This window comes from Staurois parvus, unplaced genomic scaffold, assembly GCF_062004578.1.
Source record: "Staurois parvus isolate SC_StPar_1 unplaced genomic scaffold, SC_StPar_1.0 ptg000213l, whole genome shotgun sequence".
NCBI lineage: Eukaryota > Metazoa > Chordata > Amphibia > Anura > Ranidae > Staurois > Staurois parvus.
Window position 1 is genome coordinate 2,903,948 of NW_028318009.1, and position 20,874 is coordinate 2,924,821.

The 20,874-nt window shown below is 44.6% G+C and overlaps 2 protein-coding genes across 4 annotated transcripts in view; one reads left to right on the top strand and one right to left on the bottom strand.

The window, feature by feature from the left end:
• The window catches only part of ARNT (aryl hydrocarbon receptor nuclear translocator), a 125,676-nt gene extending 125,258 nt beyond the window's left edge, over positions 1 to 418 (bottom strand). For all 3 annotated transcript variants that reach the window (XM_089678969.1, XM_089678968.1, XM_089678967.1), the window contains exon 1: positions 232 to 418. Coding sequence is in view for 2 of the 3 variants with exons in the window: in XM_089678968.1 (XP_089535094.1) it covers positions 232 to 253 (22 nt within the window). In the remaining variant the exon portion in view is untranslated. The remainder of the gene's footprint in view (positions 1 to 231) is intronic.
• A 7,565-nt stretch (positions 419 to 7,983) lies between these two features.
• The window catches only part of CTXND2 (cortexin domain containing 2), a 68,581-nt gene continuing 55,690 nt past the window's right edge, over positions 7,984 to 20,874 (top strand). Inside the window, exon 1 of the mRNA XM_089678971.1 lies at positions 7,984 to 8,109. The gene's annotated coding sequence lies outside the window, so the exon portion shown is untranslated. The remainder of the gene's footprint in view (positions 8,110 to 20,874) is intronic.

Consider the following 20,874-nt stretch of genomic DNA (forward strand, 5'->3'; position numbering starts at 1 on the left):
TAAACAGCAAATAGAAGTGACCTGATAGGTGCCATAATTATGGACATACACCCTACAAGCCCCTCCCAGGACTCAGCCCTGTCCCTGCACAGGAGACAGGTCCTCTTCACACCTCAGGTGCTGATCACGTGACCAGCCAGAGGAGAGGCCGACCCCTGAGCCCAGGCCGGGACCCCTCATACAGCATACACAGCCCCAACATAGCCACACCGGCCCCCCCCCGGACCTCACCTTGGTGAGCAGCGGCGGCCATCCCGGCTCTTTTATCCTGCCGTCCTGCGCGGTCCCGCTCCGCCCTCCGGTGCCCGGTAACAAGATGGCGGACACAATCCAATTCTCCGATTTTTTTCCCCCAAACCAAACGGGGAATATGGGTCGTACGGCGCAACCTAGCTCGCCAAGAATGAGGCGTGGCCCGTTCACATGACCGGCAGCGGTTCCGTCCAATCAGCGCTAGCAATGGGGTACCAAGGACCGCCCAGGGACGACAGGGTGTGGCTAGCAGGTTAGGCGAGTTCCTGACGCAAAGAGTGGTTGCGTAAGAAAGGAAATGATTGGAGGGGAGGAGAAGAAGGCTTCGTGATTGGCTAGCGGGGACGGAGAAGCGGATTGGAAGATAGGGGAGGGGGTGAACTGTTTGTGGTGCCTGCCATCAAAATAAGAAGTGAGAGTTTATTATTATAGAGTTCTAATGGCGAGGAGAGCCGATAAAACAATGATGAGGCCCGGCCAGGGTGAGGTGGAATGTGTGCGACAGATAGATACACAGGGCTCTATATATAGAGAATTTTTTTAAATTATTTTTATTCTTTTTAAATTTTTTTTTCCTCATGTAATTGGTTGATTTACTACACTCCTCCTATACTTTACGGCACAGGAAACTGCCTCTGTTTGATCTGCAGTTGCCACGGTGCTGCCCATGTGATCAGTTATGACGCAAGACATTGGATGGAGCGAAGGTTCCAATGAGAGCAAAAGCAACTGTGACAGATATCAAGTCGTGATTGTAACTGTTTTGGGAACCATTAAATTGATGAGTTTAGTTCCACTTTCATGTGTGTTTAAATATATAAACAGTATTTTATATATACAAAATATATTTATATACTTTTAAAATGTATTTATATATATATATATATATATATGTATATATAACACACTGTTTATTCATAGCACACCAACCAATTTAGAAAAAAAATGTGTGCGTGTATATATATATATAATATAGATAGATGTATATGTAAATTTCTAAATTGATGTATATATATATATATATAACACACCAACCAATTTAGAAAATGTGTGTGTGCATGTATATATATATAATTAGTTTTTTTTTATTGGTTTGTGTGTTTTATATATATATATAACACACACCAACCAATTAAACAAAATATAATAAATATATATATATATATATATGTGTATATATATATATATATATATATATATACACACAGTGGGGCAAAAAAGTATTTAGTCAGCCACCAATTGTACAAGTTCTCCCACTTAAAAAGATGAGAGAGGCCTGTAATTGGCATCATAGGTAGACCTCAACTATGAGAGACAAAATGAGAAAACAAATCCAGACAATCACATTGGCTGATCTGGAAAGAATTTATTTGCAAATTATGGTGGAAAATAAGTATTTGGTCAATATGAAAAGTTGATCTCAATACTTTGTTATATATCCTTTGTTGGCAATGACAGAGGTCAGACGTTTCCTGTAAGTCTTCACAAGGTTGGCACACACTGTTGCTGGTATGTTGGCCCATTCCTCCATGCAGATCTCCTCTAGAGCAGTGATGTTTTGGGGCTGTCGCTGGGCAACACGGACTTTCAACTCCCTCCAAAGGTTTTCTATGGGGTTGAGATCTGGAGACTGGCTAGGCCACTCCAGGACCTTGAATGCTTGAAATGCTTCTTACAAAGCCACTCCTTCGTTGCCCGGGCGGTATGTTTGGGATCATTGTCATGTTGGAAGACCCAGCCACGTTTCATCTTCAATGCCCTTGCTGATGGAAGGAGGTTTGCACTCAAAATCTCACAATACATGGCCCCATTCATTCTGTCCTGTAGATGGATCAGTCGTCCTGGTCCCTTTGCGGAGAAACAGCCCCAAAGCATGATGTTGCCATCCCCATGCTTCACAGTAGGTATGGTGTTCTTTGGATGCAACTCAGCATTCTCTCTCCTCCAAACACGACGAGTTGTATTTCTACCAAACAGTTCTATTTTTTTTTCATCTGACCATATGACATTCTCCCAATCCTCTTCTGGATCATCCAAATGCTCTCTAGCAAACTCCAGACGGGCCCGGACATGTACTGGCTTAAGCAGGGGGACACATCTGGCACTGCAGGATCTGAGTCCCTGGCGGCGTAGTGTGTTACTGATGGTAGCCTTTGTTACGTTGGTCCCAGCTCTCTGCAGGTCATTCACTAGGTCCCCCGTGTGGTCCTGGGATTTTTGCTCACCGTTCTTGTGATCATTTTGACCCCACGGGGTGAGATCTTGCTTGGAGCCCCAGATCGAGGGAGATTATCAGTGGTCTTGTATGTCTTCCATTTTCCAATTATTGCTCCCACAGTTGATTTGTTCACACCAAGCTGCTTGCCTATTGCAGATTCAGTCTTCCCAGCCTGGTGCAGGTCTACAATTTTGTTTCTGGTGTCCTTCGACAGCTCTTTGGTCTTCACCATAGTGGAGTTTGGAGTGTGACTGTTTGAGGTTGTGGAAAGGTGTCTTTTATACTGATAACAAGTTCAAACAGGTGCCATTGATACAGGTAATGAGTGCAGGACAGATGAGCCTCTTAAAGAAGAAGGTACAGGTCTGTGAGAGACAGAAATCTTGCTTGTTTGTAGGTGACCAAATACTTATTTTCCACCATAATTTGCAAATAAATTCTTTCCAAATCAGCCAATGTGATTGTCTGGATTTGTTTTCTCATTTTGTCTCTCATAGTTGAGGTCTACCTATGATGCCAATTACAGGCCTCTCTCATCTTTTTAAGTGGGAGAACTTGCACAATTGGTGGCTGACTAAATACTTTTTTGCCCCACTGTATATATAAATAGAACACACCAACCAATTAAAAAAAATCTAATTATATAAATATATATATCTTTAAATTGGTGTGTTATGAATAGATAAACAGTATATATATTGGGGAAAGACCTGGCAACCTACCCTGTAAAATAATTGCTAAGAGAATTCATGGAAAAAAAGTCGCTTATGAGTGAAGGTCCATGCAATCGCCAAGGGTCGGACACAACTAAATGGATATATACAGTTGTGTTCAAAATAATAGCAGTGTGTTGAAAAAAGTGAATAAAGCTCAAAATCCTTCTAATAGCTTTTATTTCCATCCACACAAATGCATTGGGAACACGACACGTTCTATTCCAAATCAAAACATGAAGAAAAATAGATCAAATTTGTGTTGTTCCTCTAAAACAGTGGTTCTCAACCTTTCTAATGCGGCGACCCCTTAATACAGTTCCTCATGTTGTGGTGACCCCCAACCATAAAATTATTTTCGTTGCTACTTCATAACTGTAATTTTGCAGTGGGAGGAATAGTGCCACATCATTGATATCAATGGGAGGAATAGTGCCACATCATTGGTGTCAGTGGGAGGAATAGTGTCCCATCATTGGTATCAGTGGGAGGAATAGTGCCCCATCATTGGTATCAGTGGGAGGAATAGTGCCCCATCATTGGTATCAGTGGGAGGAATAGTGCCCCGTCATTGGTGTCAGTGGGAGGAATAGTGCCCCATCATTGGTATCAGTGGGAGGAATAGTGCCCCATCATTGGTGTCAGTGGGAGGAATAGCGCCCCATCATTGGTGTCAGTGGGAGGAATAGCGCCCCATCATTGGTGTCAGTGGGAGGAATAGCGCCCCATCATTGGTGTCAGTGGGAGGAATAGCGTCCCATCATTGGTATCAGTGGGAGGAATAGCGCCCCATCATTGGTGTCAGTGGGAGGAATAGCGCCCCATCATTGGTATCAGTGGGAGGAATAGCGCCCCATCATTGGTTTCAGTGGGAGGAATAGCGCCCCATCATTGGTGTCAGTGGGAGGAATAGCGCCCCGTCACTGGTGTCAGTGGAAGGAATAGCGCCCCGTCATTGGTGTCAGTGGGGGGAATAGCGCCCCGTCACTGGTGTCAGTGGGGGGAATAGCGCCCCGTCACTGGTGTCAGTGGGGGGAATAGCGCCCCGTCACTGGTGTCAGTGGGAGGAATAGCACCCCGTCATTGGTGTCAGTGGGAGGAATAGCGCCCCCTCATTGGTATCAGTGGGAGGAATAGCGCCCCGTCACTGGTGTCAGTGGGAGGAATAGTGCCCCGTCACTGGTGTCAGTGGAAGGAATAGTGCTCCGTCATTGGTGTCAGTGGGGGAAATAGTGCCCCACCATTGGTATCAGTGGGAGGAATAGTGCCCCATCATTGGTATCAGTGGGAGGAATAGTGCCCCATCATTGGTATCAGTGGGAGGAATAGTGTCCCATCATTGGTGTCAATGGGTGGAATAGTGCCCCATCATTGGTGTCAGTGCGAGGAATAGTGCCCCATCATTGGTGTCAGTGCGAGGAATAGTGCCCCATCATTGGTGTCAGTGGGAGGAATAGTGCTCCATCATTGGTGTCAGTGCGAGGAATAGTGCCCCATCATTGGTGTCAGTGGGAGGAATAGTGCCCCATCATTGGTATCAGTGGGAGGAATAGTGCCCCATCATTGGTGTCAGTGTGGGGAATAGTGTCCCATCATTGGTATCAGTGGGAAGAATAGTGCCCCATCATTGGTGTCAGTGGGAGGAATAGTGCCCCATCATTGATGTCAGTGTGGTGGAGGGGGGAATAGTGCCCTATCATTAGGGTCAGGGGGGGGAATAGTGCCCCATCATTGGTGTCGGTGGGGGGAGGAATAGTGCCCCATTCTTGGTGTTAGTGGGAGGAATAGTGCCCCATCGTTGGTGTCAGTGGGGGGAGGAATAGTGCCCCATCGTTGGTGTCAGTGTGGGGAGGAATAGTGCCCCATCGTTGGTGTCAGTGAGGGGAGGAATAGTGTCCCATCGTTGGTGTCAGTGGGGGGAGGAATAGTGCCCCATCGTTGGTGTCAGTGGGGGGGAGGAAAAGTGCCCCATCGTTGGTGTATGTGTGGGAGAAAAAGTGCCCCATCATTGGTATTAGTGACACCAATGATGGGGCACTATTCCTCCCACTGACACAAATGATACTTACCTTGCTGACCCCTGCTCCAGCCTGGGCTCGCTCTCTCCCTCTCTCATCTACAGCCTGCATACCTGGCTGCAGCAGCAAAATTTGCACTTACCTGTCAGCTGTCTTCCTTCTCTGGCCGCTCTCCTCTTCACTCACTCCGGCAGCTCCCTCGATCTTCTTTGATCTATGCGTGCTGCCGCTCGGCTCCTCCTCTCCAAGCTCCACCTCCTCGACGGTGATTGGCCGCCTGTGTGCCTCTCTTGAGCTACAGTTCCGGTGGCCAATCAGCGGCGAGGAGGCGGAGCTGTTGAGTGATCCCGGAGGTGTGGCCAGGTGACAGGGGCAGCATATCATCCCGCCCACACATCGCCTGAGACAGAGGAGCGGTGTCTCGGTTCCTAAGACCATCGGAAATATGTGTTTTCCGATGGTCTTAGGCGACCCCTGTGAAATGGTCGTTCGACCCCCAAAGAGGTCGCGACCCCCAGGTTGAGAACTGCTGCTCTAAAACAATTGAAGAAAAGTGAATATTAGACGGTTCAAAAAAATCGCAGTGTTTGTATTCTTCTTTACAAACTCAAACATTCACTATATAAACTGAGAAATGTTTGAAGATTTTGCTTTCCTTTGAATGACTTCATGAATATTTGGTTGTAGTCGCACTGTTTCTGAGAACTGCTGTACATCTGTGTTGCATGGAGTCACCCAACTTCTGGCCCCTGTGATCAGGTATTCCAGCCCAGGATGATTGGACTACATTCCATAGTTCTTCTCTATTTCTTGGTTTTGCCTCAGAAACGGCATTTTTGATGTCACCCCACAAGTTTCTATTGGATTAAGATCCGGGGATTGGGCTGGCCACTCCATAACGTCAATCTTGTTGGTCTGGAACCAAGATGTTGCACATTTACTGGTGTGTTTGGGGTCGTTGTCTGGTTGGAACACCCATTTCAAGGGCATTTCCTCTTCAGCATAAGGCAGCGTGACCTCTTCAAGTATTCTGATGTATTCAAACTGATCCATGATCCCTGGTATGCGATAAATAGGCCCAACACCGTAGTATGAGAAACATCCCCATATCATGATGCTTGCACCACCATGCTTCACTGTCTTCACAGTGTACTGTGGCTTGAATTCAGTGTTTGGGGGTCGTCTGACAAACTGTCTCCGGCCACTAGACCCAAAAAGAACAATCTTACTTTCATCAGTCCACAAAATGTTGCGCCATTTCTCTTTAGGCCAGTCAATGTGCTCTTTGGCAGATTGTAACCTCTTCAGCACATGTCTTTTTTCCAACAGTGGGACTTTGCGGGGGCTTCTTGCAGATAGCTTGGCTTCACATAGGCATCTTCTAATTGTAACAGTCCTCACAGGGAACGTCACACCTTCTTTCATCTTCCTGGAGCTGATTGTTGGCTGAGTCCGCGCCATTTTGGTTATTCTTCTATCCATTCCAATGGTAGTTTTTCGTTTTCCTCCACGTCTTTCAGGTTTTGGTTGCCATTTTAAAGCATTTGCGATCATTTTAGCTGAGCAGCCGATCATTTTCTGCACTTCTTTATATGTTTTCCCCTCTCCAATCAACTTTTTAATCAAAGTACGCTGTTCTTCTGAACACTGTCTGGAACGACCCATTTTCCTCAGAATTTCAGAGAGAAATGCACTGTAACCAGCATGTACAACATTTGCTGCCTTCCTTCCTTAAATAAGGGCAATAATTGCCACCTGTTTTTCAAAGAATGAATGACCTCACTAATAGAACTCCACACTGCTATTATATTGAACAGGCCCCTCAATGAGTGATTCAATGACACAGAATCAGCAGCATGCATGTCATGACTGTTGGGTCTGTTGGATTTCTATTACTCTACTACACCTGCTAGTAAATTATTTGCCATGTAGAAATATCATTTCTACCAAAAACAGTGATTGATCCAGTTAGTGATGTCTGACTGCTATTATTTTGAACACAACTGTGTATATATATATATATATATATATATATATATATATCTCAAACAGCATTTATGTATTTATAACACACATTAACCAATTCCAAAAATAAATGATATATATATGTATATTTAGTAAGATGTGTATATGTGTGTGTGTGCGTGTGTGTATATATATATATATGCAGCACAGTGGCTTAGTGGTTAACACTTCTGCCTTGCAGTAATTGGGTCATGGGTTCAATTCCCAACCATGGCGCCTCCTGCATGGAGTTTGCATGTTCTCCCTGTGTTCACGTGGGTTTCCTCCGGGTACTCCAGTTTCCTCCCACACTCCAAAGACATGCTGGTAGGTTAATTGGCTCCTGTCTAAATTGTCTTAGTTTCATCCCTGGCCACGCAGGATCTCCTGCATGGTAGGGGTTGGGGAAATACCTGGCAACCTACCCTGTAAAATAATTGCTAAGAGAATTCATGAAAAAAGTTGCTTATGCAATCGTCATGCTGAATGGATATATATATATATATATATATATATATATATATATATATATAATTATTATTATTTTTTTTTAATAAATGTATTTTTATTTTCTTTCTAAATTGGTTGGTATGTTAAATATATCTATATTTATCTTTTTTTAATGTATATAAATATATATTTCTGGAAATCAAACCCCATTATATATTTATAACACACACACATATATACTTTCACTTTAAATCAGATAAATACACTCCAGGTGCATCAAAACAAAAAAGTGTTCAAAGTTTTACAGTTTGTTTTCTTTCTAAAGTAGCCCCAGCCTGAGTAGAGAAGCCTGCCTCTGGCCAGCATGCTGCATATGAAGGACCCTCGCTCTCTGTGGGCAAGCAGTGGTCCGACATGTCCTCATCACTGCACAGGAGGGAGGTCTCTAGGTCAGGTAAGTAGTGAAAGTAAATGTCACTGTCCACTATTTTTTGGAGGTGGGGGGATCCTCTGACCACTAATTTTTTTTTTTGGTGGGGTGGAGGGTAGAGACTCCTCCAACTACTACTACTTTGGAGGGGGAGAGCAGGAAGTTCCTGACCACTAATGTTATTTTGGGGAAGGGGAGGAGTGTCCTCTGACAGTTTTTTTTCTGGCGGGGGGAGGAGGAATCGTCTGAGCCCTAATAATTTGGAGGGTGAGAAGGGTAATCCTTTGACCAGTAATGCTTTTTTATGGGAGGGGGGCGGGACTCCTCTGACCACTTATTCCCTGGAGGGAGCACTATTACTATGGAGGGAGAGAGTGGGAATCTTCTGAATCTTGGGGGAAGGGGGGTTCTTTGACCACTTATTCTCAGGGCGGGAGGGGGAGTCCTCTGAGCCATAATGATTTGGAGGGGGAAAGGTGCATTCTTTTGACCACTCATTTTTTTTTTTTGGTGGAGGGGCAGACCTTTGACCACTACTGCTTTAGAGAATGAGAGGAGGAATCTTCTGACCACTAATTTTTTGGGAGAGGGGATCCTCTGCTCTGATTCTCTGGATGGCAGTGTTTATGAGTTTGTAGCTGCATCTATGGTATACTCTGTCTTTTCTCTGAATAATATTTCCTGTTTCCTGGTTGCAGTGAAGCAGAAAAAGCACATGTTGACTGCATACTGTCTGTTCTGTAGAGCTCTATACAAATTTACTAACGCATTTCAAGGTTTCATTTTAATTTAAGAATTAAAGAAGACTAAGTCTCATGCTAGTACCCACACTGTAAAGCGGAATGCATTCTGCAAAACTTTCCATAAAATTGGACACATTGTCACCTATATTGTGTTTAGGAGTTACAATGTACTAGTTGCACCTGCTCTGCCAGAAAGGGCAGCAAGTGAAGTCATGCCTCTGGAACTTACTTTAGGCAAATATTGGTGGAATGTGCCTTAAAGTGTTCTAAACCCCGGACCCTGCATTCACTATATCTGGTCTCCCCGGACCCTACATTCACTATATCCGCTCTCCCCGGATCCTGCATTCACTATATCTGGTCTCCCCGGACCCTACATTCACTATATCTGGACTCCCCGGACCCTGCATTCACTATATCCGCTCTCCCCGGACCCTGCATTCACTATATCCGCTCTCCCCGGACACTGCATTCACTATATCCGGTCTCCCCGGACCCCGCATTCACTATATTCGCTCTCCCCGAATCCCACATTCACTATATCTTGTCTCCCCAGGACCCTGCATTCACTATATCTGGTCTCCCCGGACCCTACATTCACTATATCTGGACTCCCCGGACCCTGCATTCCCTATATCTGGTCTCCCCGGACCCTGCATTCACTATATCCGGTCTCCCCGGACCCTGCATTCCCTATATCTTGTCTCCCCGGACCCTGCATTCACTATATCCGCTCTCCCCAGACCCTGCATTCACTGAGGTTTAATGTTGATAAATGTAAGGTTCTGCACTTGGGGGCTAAGAATATGCATGCATCATACATACTATGGGGGGTACAACTGGGGAAATCAATGGTGAAGGATCTGGGAGTTCTGGTCGATCACAAGCTTAATAATGGCATGCAATGCCAAGCTGCGGTTTCAAAAGGGAGCAAAATCCTCTCTTATATTAAAAGAGGTATAGACTCCAGAGAGAGAGAGATAGATATCATATTACCCCGATATAAATCATTCATAATACCTCATCTGAAATATGCAGTTCAGTTTTGAGCACCAATTCACAAAAAGAGCATTGGGGAACTGGAGAAAGTACAGAGAAGGGCAACCAAACTGATAAGAGGCATGGAGGAGATCAGCTATGAGGAAAGATTAGAGGAACTGAATTTATTCTCTCTTGAGAAGAGGAGATTAAGGGGGGATATGATCTCCATGTATAATACATAAGGGGGGATATGATCTCCATGTATAATACATAAGGGGGGGATATGATCTCCATGTATAATACATAAGGGGGGATATGATCTCCATGTATAATACATAAGGGGGGATATGATCTCCATGTATAATACATAAGGGGGATATGATCTCCATGTATAATACATAAGGGGGGATATGATCTCCATGTATAATACATAAGGGGGGGATATGATCTCCGTGTATAATACATAAGGGGGATATGATCTCCATGTATAATACATAAGGGGGGGATATGATCTCCATGTATAATACATAAGGGGGGATATGATCAGCATGTATAATACATAAGGGGGATATGATCTCCATGTATAATACATAAGGGGGGATATGATCAGCATGTATAATACATAAGGGGGTATATGATCTCCATGTATAATACGTAAGGGGGGATATGATCTCCATGTATAATACATAAGGGGGGATATGATCACCATGTATAATACATAAGGGGGGATATGATCTCCATGTATAATACATAAGGGGGGATATGATCTCCATGTATAATACATAAGGGGGGATATGATCTCCATGTATAATACATAAGGGGGGATATGATCTCCATGTATAATACATAAGGGGGGGTATGATCACCATGTATAATACATAAGGGGGGATATGATCTCCATGTATAATACATAAGGGGGGATATGATCTCCATGTATAATACATAAGGGGGGGATATGATCTCCATGTATAATACATAAGGGGGGGATATGATCTCCATGTATAATACATAAGGGGGGATATGATCTCCATGTATAATACATAAGGGGGGATATGATCAGCATGTATAATACATAAGGGGGATATGATCTCCATGTATAATACATAAGGGGGGATATGATCTACATGTATAAATACATCAGTGGTTCATATAGTGAACTCGGTGCAGAGCTATTCACCCTGAGGTAATCAGAGGACAAGGGAGTACTCTTTACGTCTGGAGGAAAAGAGATTTAATCTCCAAATACAGAAAGGTTTCTTCACAGTAAGAGCTGTGAAAATGTAGAATAGACTCCCTCAAGAGTTGGTTATGGCCAGCTCAGTGGATTATTTAAAAAAAGTCCTGGATCCTTTCTTGGATACACAGAATATAACTGGATACTAACATTTATAGGTAAAGTTGATCCAGGAAATATCCGATTGCCTCTTGAGGGATCGATAAGGATTTTTTTCCCCTGCAGGAGCACATTGGATCATGCTTTATTGTGGGGGGGGGGGGGGGGGATCTGCCTTCCTCTGGATCAACTATGGGTATAGGATTGTGTATATAAGATTGTATTATTTTTTCCCCCCTTTTAATGGTTGATCTACATGGAATTGTCTATTTTTTTCAGCCGGACTAACTATGTAACTATGAATTGGAGGGTTGCCTTTGGGGCACTGTTCCTCCAACTTACACCAACAATAAGACACTATTCCTTCCACGGACACCAACTGTGGGACACTATTCCTCCTATTGGCAACAATGATGGGGCACTATTCATTCCACTGACACCAGTGATGAGGCACTACTCCTTCGCTTGATACCAACAGCGGAGCACTATTCCTCTCACTGATGGGTCACTATTCTTTCATTAATACCAATGATGGGTCACTATTCCTCTGATTAATACCAATAATGGGGCACTATTCCTCCCACTGATACCAACAATGTGGCACTATTACTCCCATTAAACCAATGATGGGGCACTATTCCTCCCACTGATACCAATGATGGGGCACTATTCCTCCCACTGATACCAACAATGTGGCACTATTCCTCCCATTAAACCAATGATGGGGCACTATTCCTCCCACTGATACCAATGATGGGGCACTATTCCTCCCACTGATACCAATGATGGGGCACTATTCCTCCCACTGATACCAATGATGGGGCACTATTCCTCCCACTGATACCAATGATGGGGCACTATTCCTCCTACTGATACCAATGATGGGGCACTATTCCTCCCACTGATACCAATGATGGGACACTATTCCTCCCACTGATACCAATGATGGGACACTATTCCTCCCACTGATACCAATGATGGTTCAATATTCCTCCCACTGATACCAATGATGGTTCACTATTCCTCCCACTGATACCAATGATGGTTCACTATTCCTCCCACTGATACCAATGATGGGTCACTATTCCTCCCACTGATACCAATGATGGTTCACTATTCCTCCCACTGATACCAATGATGGGTCACTATTCCTCCCACTGATACCAATGATGGGGCACTATTCCACCCACTGATACCAATGATGGGGCACTATTCCTCCCACTGACACCAATGATGGGGCACTATTCCTCCCACTGATACCAATGATGGGGCACTATTCCTCCCACTGATAACAATGATGGGAACTATTCCTCCCTCTGATACCAATGATGGGAACTATTCCTCCCATTGATACCAATGATGAGGCACTATTCCTCCCACTGATACCAATGATGGGGCACTATTCCTCCCACTGATACCAATGATGGGAACTATTCTTCCCATTGATACCAATAATGAGGCACTATTCCTCCCATTGATACCAATGATGAGGCACTATTCCTCCCATTGATACCGATGATGGGGCACTATTCCCCCCACTGATACCAATAGTGAGGCACTATTCCACTATTGATGGGCACTATTCATCCTACTCATACCAACAATGGGGCACTATCCCTCCCACTTACACCAATGATGGGGCGCTATTCCTCCCACTGACACCAACAATGTGGCACTATTCCTCCCATTAAACCAATGATGGGGCACTATTCCTCCCACCAGTACTAATGATGGTTCACTATTCCTCCCACTGGTACCAATGATGGGGCACTATTCCTCCCACTAATACCAATGATGGGGCACTATTCCTCCCACTAATACCAATGATGGGGCACTAGTCCTCCCACTGATACCAATGATGGGGCACTATTCCTCCCACTGATACCAATGATGGGGCACTATTCCTCCCACTGATACCAATGATGGGGCACTATTCCTCCCACTGATGCCAATGATGGATCACTATTCCTCCCACTAATACCAATGATGGGGCACTATTCCTCCCACTGATACCAATGATGGGGCACTATTCCTCCTTCTGATACCAATGATGGGGCACTATTCCTCCCACTAATACCAATGATGGGGCACTATTCCTCCCACTGACACCAATGATGGGGCACTATTCCTCCCACTGATACCAATGATGGGTCACTATTCCTCTCACTAATACCAATGATGGGGCACTATTCCTCCCACTGATACCAATGATGGGTCACTATTCCTCTCACTAATACCAATGATGGGACACCTTATTCCTCTTCCTCCTGACCACAAGCGCTATGTAATATTTTACTGCCACTGGCCACAGTCTGGCTCCTTTAAAGTCTGAAGGACAGTAAACTCACCCTTTATTTAGAAATTTTTTAGACCCCCCCACTCTTGAGGAATCCTAGTTGAGAAAGGCTGCTCTAAAATATTGGATTTTTTTTTTAGAGACCATATAGAAACAGTGAATGGAGAAATGCACCTCCACCTGCAATACTGTCAAATTGTGTCCGTGCAACCACTGTGTCCCAGTAGACATAAATTGGCTGGCTTGCCCGTGGATGCATGGAACACCACATCCCATACAGGCAAAGATGGCCCTTCCCATGGGTGTGCAGATAGGTAGGTCTGCATGAATTCGGGCTATTAGTACAAAAAAGTACTTGTGGGTTTAACCTAGCATTTCCTGCATATTTCTTCATGGTCCACCAGTAACCAGTGGCGTATCAGGTTCGTGTTCTTTGCCTATGTAACTTGTGCTAATCGGTGTCCCTCATTCTGATCTCAGAAGGTTGGGTAGGTCGGGAGCTATGAGTATTTGTCTTTCCTGCACTAGTTGTTTGTTCCCTTTAGTGTTCACCTATGTATCCAAATTCTCTATAGTAATCATAGCCTCATCCTTGTGTTGTATCAGATATAACTGAGAGAATACATCGTCATCAATGCAAATGGGGTCAATGAATATTTTAGAGAGAAGACCCTTAGGCCCTAGGTGGATACTGCAGTGTGAGGAGGTTCTGAATAGGGTGAAACTGCTGATAATGCATAATGTATTAAATCCGGGTGGAGAAAGGGAAAAAGAAGAAAGGGAAAACAAGAAAGTGCCATTTGGTTGTTAAGTTGTTTTTATGAGCATCTCCCGCTGGCTCACATTTACCCTAAGTTCACTTCTAAGCGTTTTCTGCGGCGTTTTGCAGAAACGCAGTACAGTCCATTTACCATTATTCCCTATGGGACAGGTTCACATCTCCGCGTTTCAGGAGGGTCAGGGACTTTTTTGAATGCAAAAAGTTGCGGTTTTGGTTCCATAGACTTCAATGGAAACACTGCAGAAAAGCATGTATTGCGTTTTTGCTGTGTTTTTGATGCCATTTTTCCACTTTTTTGATGCATTTTGCATTTTAAATATGCCTACCCTCATGGAAGAAAAATATATTTGAAATATATTTTAAAAATATTCTTCCCAAATATATTTACATATATTTGAAATACTCCAATTTTGGCTATATTCAATATATTTAAAAATTATATTTCAATAAATAAATATATATATATACTGCATGTTGACATGCATTTTTACTAATAAATATATGAAAAATATTTTTAAAATTACATTTCACATATACTGTATGTCTTTAAAAATACAAATCTACATTTTTGGAATGCATTTACAAATATATGTAAAAATACATGTTAAAATAACTTTAATGTTAAAAAAAATCTGAAGAATATATTTAAAAAATATATATATAAAAAAAATATTTTTCATATATTTTGTAATATATAAAAAACACATTTCAACATGCAGTGTGTGTATGTATGTGTGTGTGTGTGTGTATGTATATGTATGTGTATATGTATGTATGTATATATATATATATATATATATATATATATTGTGGGGTTAGCTCAGGTGGGGGATCTCCTTCCCTGGGACAAAGGTAGACCGCACAGCAGGCTTTTGTCAAAATCTGACTGGTTGTCAGCTTTATTTAAAAGGTTTGCAGAAAAATAAACAAAACATGAAAATAAATCCTTGCCATCCAGGCACTAACTAAACAAAAGGCTTTTCCTCTCTCAGAGGTGAAGGGCTTCTCCCTGTCACCAAAATAAAACAAAAGCAAACCTTTTCTTGTAGGTATAGTCCATACACACAGCTCTCTCAGAACACCTCTCTGAGTCCCAGGCCACAAGCAACTCCTTGCTCCAGCCCTGCCCTTTTTATACCACCTGTTGGTGGAGATCAGTGGAGTCCAAACTCTGGTCCGGAACCACCTGCTTAACTGTGGCCCCGAAAACCCGGAGTGGACTCCACCTAAACGGTCAGGTATGAGCATATGCGAGGTGACACATAGCGTCCCTCTATCACCTCGCCGTTCATCCTGTCACATATCCCCCCCCTCTGCTCAAGCCCCTGCGGCTGAGCAACTGTTCCAACCAGACAATGGACCCGGGAGAGGGCATCTACATTATTTTGCAGTTTCCCCGCTCTGTGTTCCACTGTGAATTTGAACACTTGTAGCGCGAGAAACCACCTTGTCACTCGACTGTTTTTCTCCTTATTATCACACATCCATTTGAGCGGGGCATGATCAGTAACCAACTTGAACGGTCTTCCTAACAGGTAATATTTCAGGGCCTCCAAGGCCCATTTGATGGCCAAACATTCCTTCTCCACAATGGCATAGTTTCTCTCATGTTTGTTGAGCTTTCTACTTAGGAAGACCACAGGGTGCTCCTCCCCATCTCTGATTTGGGACAGTACCGCACCTAGTCCCACGTCAGAGGCATCAGTCTGTACCACAAACTCTGTTGTGAACTCTGGGGTCACAAGCACAGGTTGAGCACAGAGAGCTTGTTTCAGCCTTTGAAATGCGGTCTCCGCCTCAGGATTCCACTTAATCATGACTGACCCCCTACCTTTTGTCAGATCTGTCAGTGGGGCCGCAATGGTGGCAAAATTGGGGATAAACCGCCTGTAGTACCCCGTGATTCCAAGAAATGCCCGGACTTGTTTTTTATTTACAGGTTGGGGCCACTTTTGAATTGCCTCAATTTTATTGATCTGAGGCCTAATGAGACCTCGACCAATGATGTAGCCAAGATATTTGGCCTCCTCTAAGCCAATGGCACACTTTCTGGGGTTGGCGGTAAGACCTGCTTCCCGCAGCGAATCTACGACCGCTTGCAAGAGGGACAAATGAGATTCCCAGTCGGGACTGTGGATGACGACATCGTCCAAGTAGGCAGCTGCATATTGGCGATGTGGTCTCAACGTCTTGTCCATCATCCTTTGGAATGATGCAGGAGCCCCATGCAAACCAAACGGCATCCGCTTATACTGAAAGGACCCCTCGGGGGTGGAGAATGCAGTCTTTTCTTTTGCAGCTTCCGTTAACGGAATCTGCCAATAGCCTTTGGTCAGATCTAAGGTGGTTATGTACCGAGCCGTTCCCAACCTGTCAATGAGCTCATCCACCCGAGGCATCGGGTACGCATCAAACTTGGACACACTGTTCAGTTTCCTGAAATCATTACAGAAACGAATGGTTCCATCTGGTTTTGGGACCAGCACTATGGGACTCGACCACTCACTGTGAGATTCCTCAATCACTCCCAACTCTAACATGTCCTTTATTTCCTTTGCCACCGCTTCCCGCCTGGCCTCGGGTATTCTATAGGGCTTGACATTTACGCGGACCCCGGGCTGGGTAACTATGTCATGCTGTATGACAGTCGTCAGTCCAGGTAGGTGGGAGAAGAAATCTCCATTTTTCCTCACAAACTCCTTAACCTCATTTTGTTGGGCTACTGACAAGGTTTCCGTTATAGGTACCTGAGGGGCCACGGGAACCACGTCCTTTTGGGGTCTTGGTACTGCCAACAAACTTTCCCTGTCTTTCCAAGGTTTTAAGAGATTCACATGATAGATTTGTTCAGGTTTCCTTTTTCCTGGCTGGTAAACTTTATAATTTACTTCCCCCACTTTCTCCCTAATTTCAAAGGGACCTTGCCACTTTGCGAGGAATTTACTTTCCACGGTGGGGACTAGCACCAGCACTCTATCCCCAGGGTTGAAGGTACGGATCCTGGCACCCCGGTTATAAACCCTTCTCTGGACCTCCTGGGCTTGCTCCATGTGTTCCCGAACAAGTGGCATGACAGCTGCGATTCTATCCTGCATCTGTGAGATATGCTCGATGACACTTCTATAGGGCGTGGTCTCTCCCTCCCAGGTTTCTTTTGCGACATCTAGCAATCCCCTGGGATGTCTACCATACAGTAATTCAAAAGGTGAATATCCTGTAGATGCCTGAGGTACTTCTCGTATAGCAAACATGAGATATGGTAGCAAAAAATCCCAATTTCTCCCATCTTTGTCCACCACCTTTTTTAACATATTCTTAAGGGTCTTGTTAAACCTTTCCACAAGCCCATCGGTTTGGGGGTGGTAGACCGAGGTACGGAGATGGGAGATTTTGAACAATTTGCATAACTCTTTCATAACTCTAGACATAAATGGCGTGCCCTGATCCGTTAATATCTCCTTTGGGATACCTACACGACTAAACACCCGGACAAGCTCTTTGGCGATATTTTTAGCGGAAGTATTACGCAAAGGGATGGCTTCAGGATACCGGGTGGCATAGTCAAGTATAACCAGTATGTGCTGATGGCCCTGGGCAGACTTTACTACTGGACCCACTAGGTCCATGCCCACTCTTTCAAATGGTACTTCAATTATGGGTAGAGGTACTAGCGGACTGCGAAAATGGGGTGAGGGCGCAGAATATTGACATTCCGGGCATGACTCACAATGTGCTTTGACGTCTCCATGTAAGCCTGGCCAAAAGAATCTCTGGGTTATTCTCTCCTTTGTTTTCTCTACGCCCAAGTGTCCACCCATTATATGCCCATGGGCTAAATCTAGTACCATCCGGCGAAAGGGTTTGGGGACCACTAACTGTTCTACCACCTCCTCCCCTTGCTTTACCACTTGATACAGCAAGTTATTGTTAAGAGCCATGTAGGGAAAAGACACCGCTACATCATTTTCAACTGGTTCCCCATCAATCATTTTAATGTTTTCACGGGCTCTATTAAGTGTGGAATCTTTCAGTTGTTCCGTACAAAAATCCTCTTTTCTGACCTCTAGGTCAGGCACCACATTCTGTCCACTCTCACTAGAGCCAGCGATCATCTCTTGTTCTATATCCTCACTGTCTGGGGTTGGATCCAACTCCTCCTGCTCCCCAGCCATTACAGAGAAAGGAAAAAGATCTACACCTTCCTCGGATACACCAACAGTTTCCCCTTCCACCTTGCCGTCAAAGGGGTCAGGAGTGAGTTCAGGAGTTTCCAGCGTTTCCCCAGCAGGGGGAGCTCGGTCCTCCTGACTCCCCTCCTTATCCCATAACTTCCAGAAATGGGGAAAATCTCTCCCCACTATGGCTTCATGAAGCAGAGAGGGCACCACCCCCACTGAATGGGTCACAGGGCCCCAGGGAGTACCAATCTCCACCAGAGCAGTCTGGTAATTACGTGTATCACCATGAATACAAATAACCCCAATCGTGCTAGGGTGTAACCTTGCAGGCTTTACCAAATCACCTTTAACCAAGGTCACAACACTACCCGAGTCTAGCAGAGCAGTTACTGGCTTTTCATCAATGGCAATCACACACATTTGCTTTTCCATGCGTTTCTGACATGCTGCAGTACATACCACCTGTGCAAAAAGAGACATGCGTTTTCCTAAATAAGCATTTTCACATTGCATAGGTTCATCATTTAAAGGACAGTTTGCAGCAATATGACCTAACGCATGACAACGATAACATATTATATGTTCAGTGCTTAGACCTCTAAATGGCCTTGGGGACCTTCCTGACCTATTTGGCCAGTCTCTAGGTCCTAAGCCTACAGTCTCATGATCTGACACAATAGTCTTATCATTTTTTTCTGAGCCTTTGGCCCATGGAACAGTCTTACCGGATCCTCCGGATAGTTTTCCACCCCTAGTGACCTTGGGGTACGGCCCAGGTGAGTGCCAAAAGTCCTCAGCGGCTGCATATCTCTCCACCAGGTCCACCAGCTCATTTGCAGATTTAGGGTCTCCACGGCCAACCCACTTCCTCAAAGTGGCAGGGAGTGCACGTAAATATTGGTCCATGACCACACGCTCCACAATCTGAGGGCCTGACAATACCTCTGGCTGGAGCCACTTTTTGGAGAGATGTATCAAATCGAACATCTGAGATCTGGGTGGTTTGTCAGCCCTGTAATGCCACTGATGCACCCGCTGAGCCCGGACTGCAATGGTGACGCCCAGGCGTGCAAGGACCTCAGCCTTCAGTTTCTCATAGTCCTGGGCATCCCCTGGTTCCAGGTCATAATAGGCTTTTTGGGATTCACCCGTCAGAAATGGCGCAAGCAGTCCTGCCCATTGCTCCTTTTTCCATCCTTCCCGAACAGCAACCCTTTCAAAAGTTGTGAGGTAGGCCTCCACATCATCCGCAGGTGTCATCTTCTGCAAAACATAGCTGGCCCGCGCCATTTTCTGCTCCACTGGCAGCGGATCTGCAGATTCCTTCTTTAATTCCAATAGGTGTTGGGCCACCTGCTTAAGGAGCTCTCGGTCTGCTTGTTGGGCTTCATGTTGTGCTTGTTGGGCTTCCGACAACTGGCGATTCGTCTCCCGTTGTGCTGCGTTGGCCTGCAGCAAGGCTCTTATAACTTCCTCCATCTTCCCACTTGCTCAGGAAGTTGCCCGCCAAATCCACCATATGTGGGGTTAGCTCAGGTGGGGGATCTCCTTCCCTGGGACAAAGGTAGACCGCACAGCAGGCTTTTGTCAAAATCTGACTGGTTGTCAGCTTTATTTAAAAGGTTTGCAGAAAAATAAACAAAACATGAAAATAAATCCTTGCCATCCAGGCACTAACTAAACAAAAGGCTTTTCCTCTCTCAGAGGTGAAGGGCTTCTCCCTGTCACCAAAATAAAACAAAAGCAAACCTTTTCTTGTAGGTATAGTCCATACACACAGCTCTCTCAGAACACCTCTCTGAGTCCCAGGCCACAAGCAACTCCTTGCTCCAGCCCTGCCCTTTTTATACCACCTGTTGGTGGAGATCAGTGGAGTCCAAACTCTGGTCCGGAACCACCTGCTTAACTGTGGCCCCGAAAACCCGGAGTGGACTCCACCTAAACGGTCAGGTATGAGCATATGCGAGGTGACACATAGCGTCCCTCTATCACCTCGCCGTTCATCCTGTCACAATATATATAATTTCAACTGCATGTTGAAGTGTATGTGTGTGTGTATGTATGTATGTATATATATATATATATATATAATTTATTTATTGAAATATATTTTTAAATATATTGAATATGGCCAAAATTGTAGCATTTAATATATTTGGGAAGAATATTTTTTAAACATATTTCAAATATATTTTTCTTCCATATGGGTAGCAACATGAAAAAGAATTGCATCAAAAACACAGGTGCAGAAACGCAATGCAGAAACGGCTCAAACACAACCTGCATAGGTGTGAACCTTACCTTACAGAAAGTCTGATCTGTGATTGTGATACATGGCCCTCTGCTGAGCATAGCCCTGATTTTAGGACCATCTAGTATTGTATAGGGAAATATCAGCCTATTCCTATTTCTACCCACTACATAGAAGAACTCCAGACTGGGGAAGGGAGGGCAGGACTGGAAGCCAATCAGGTGTG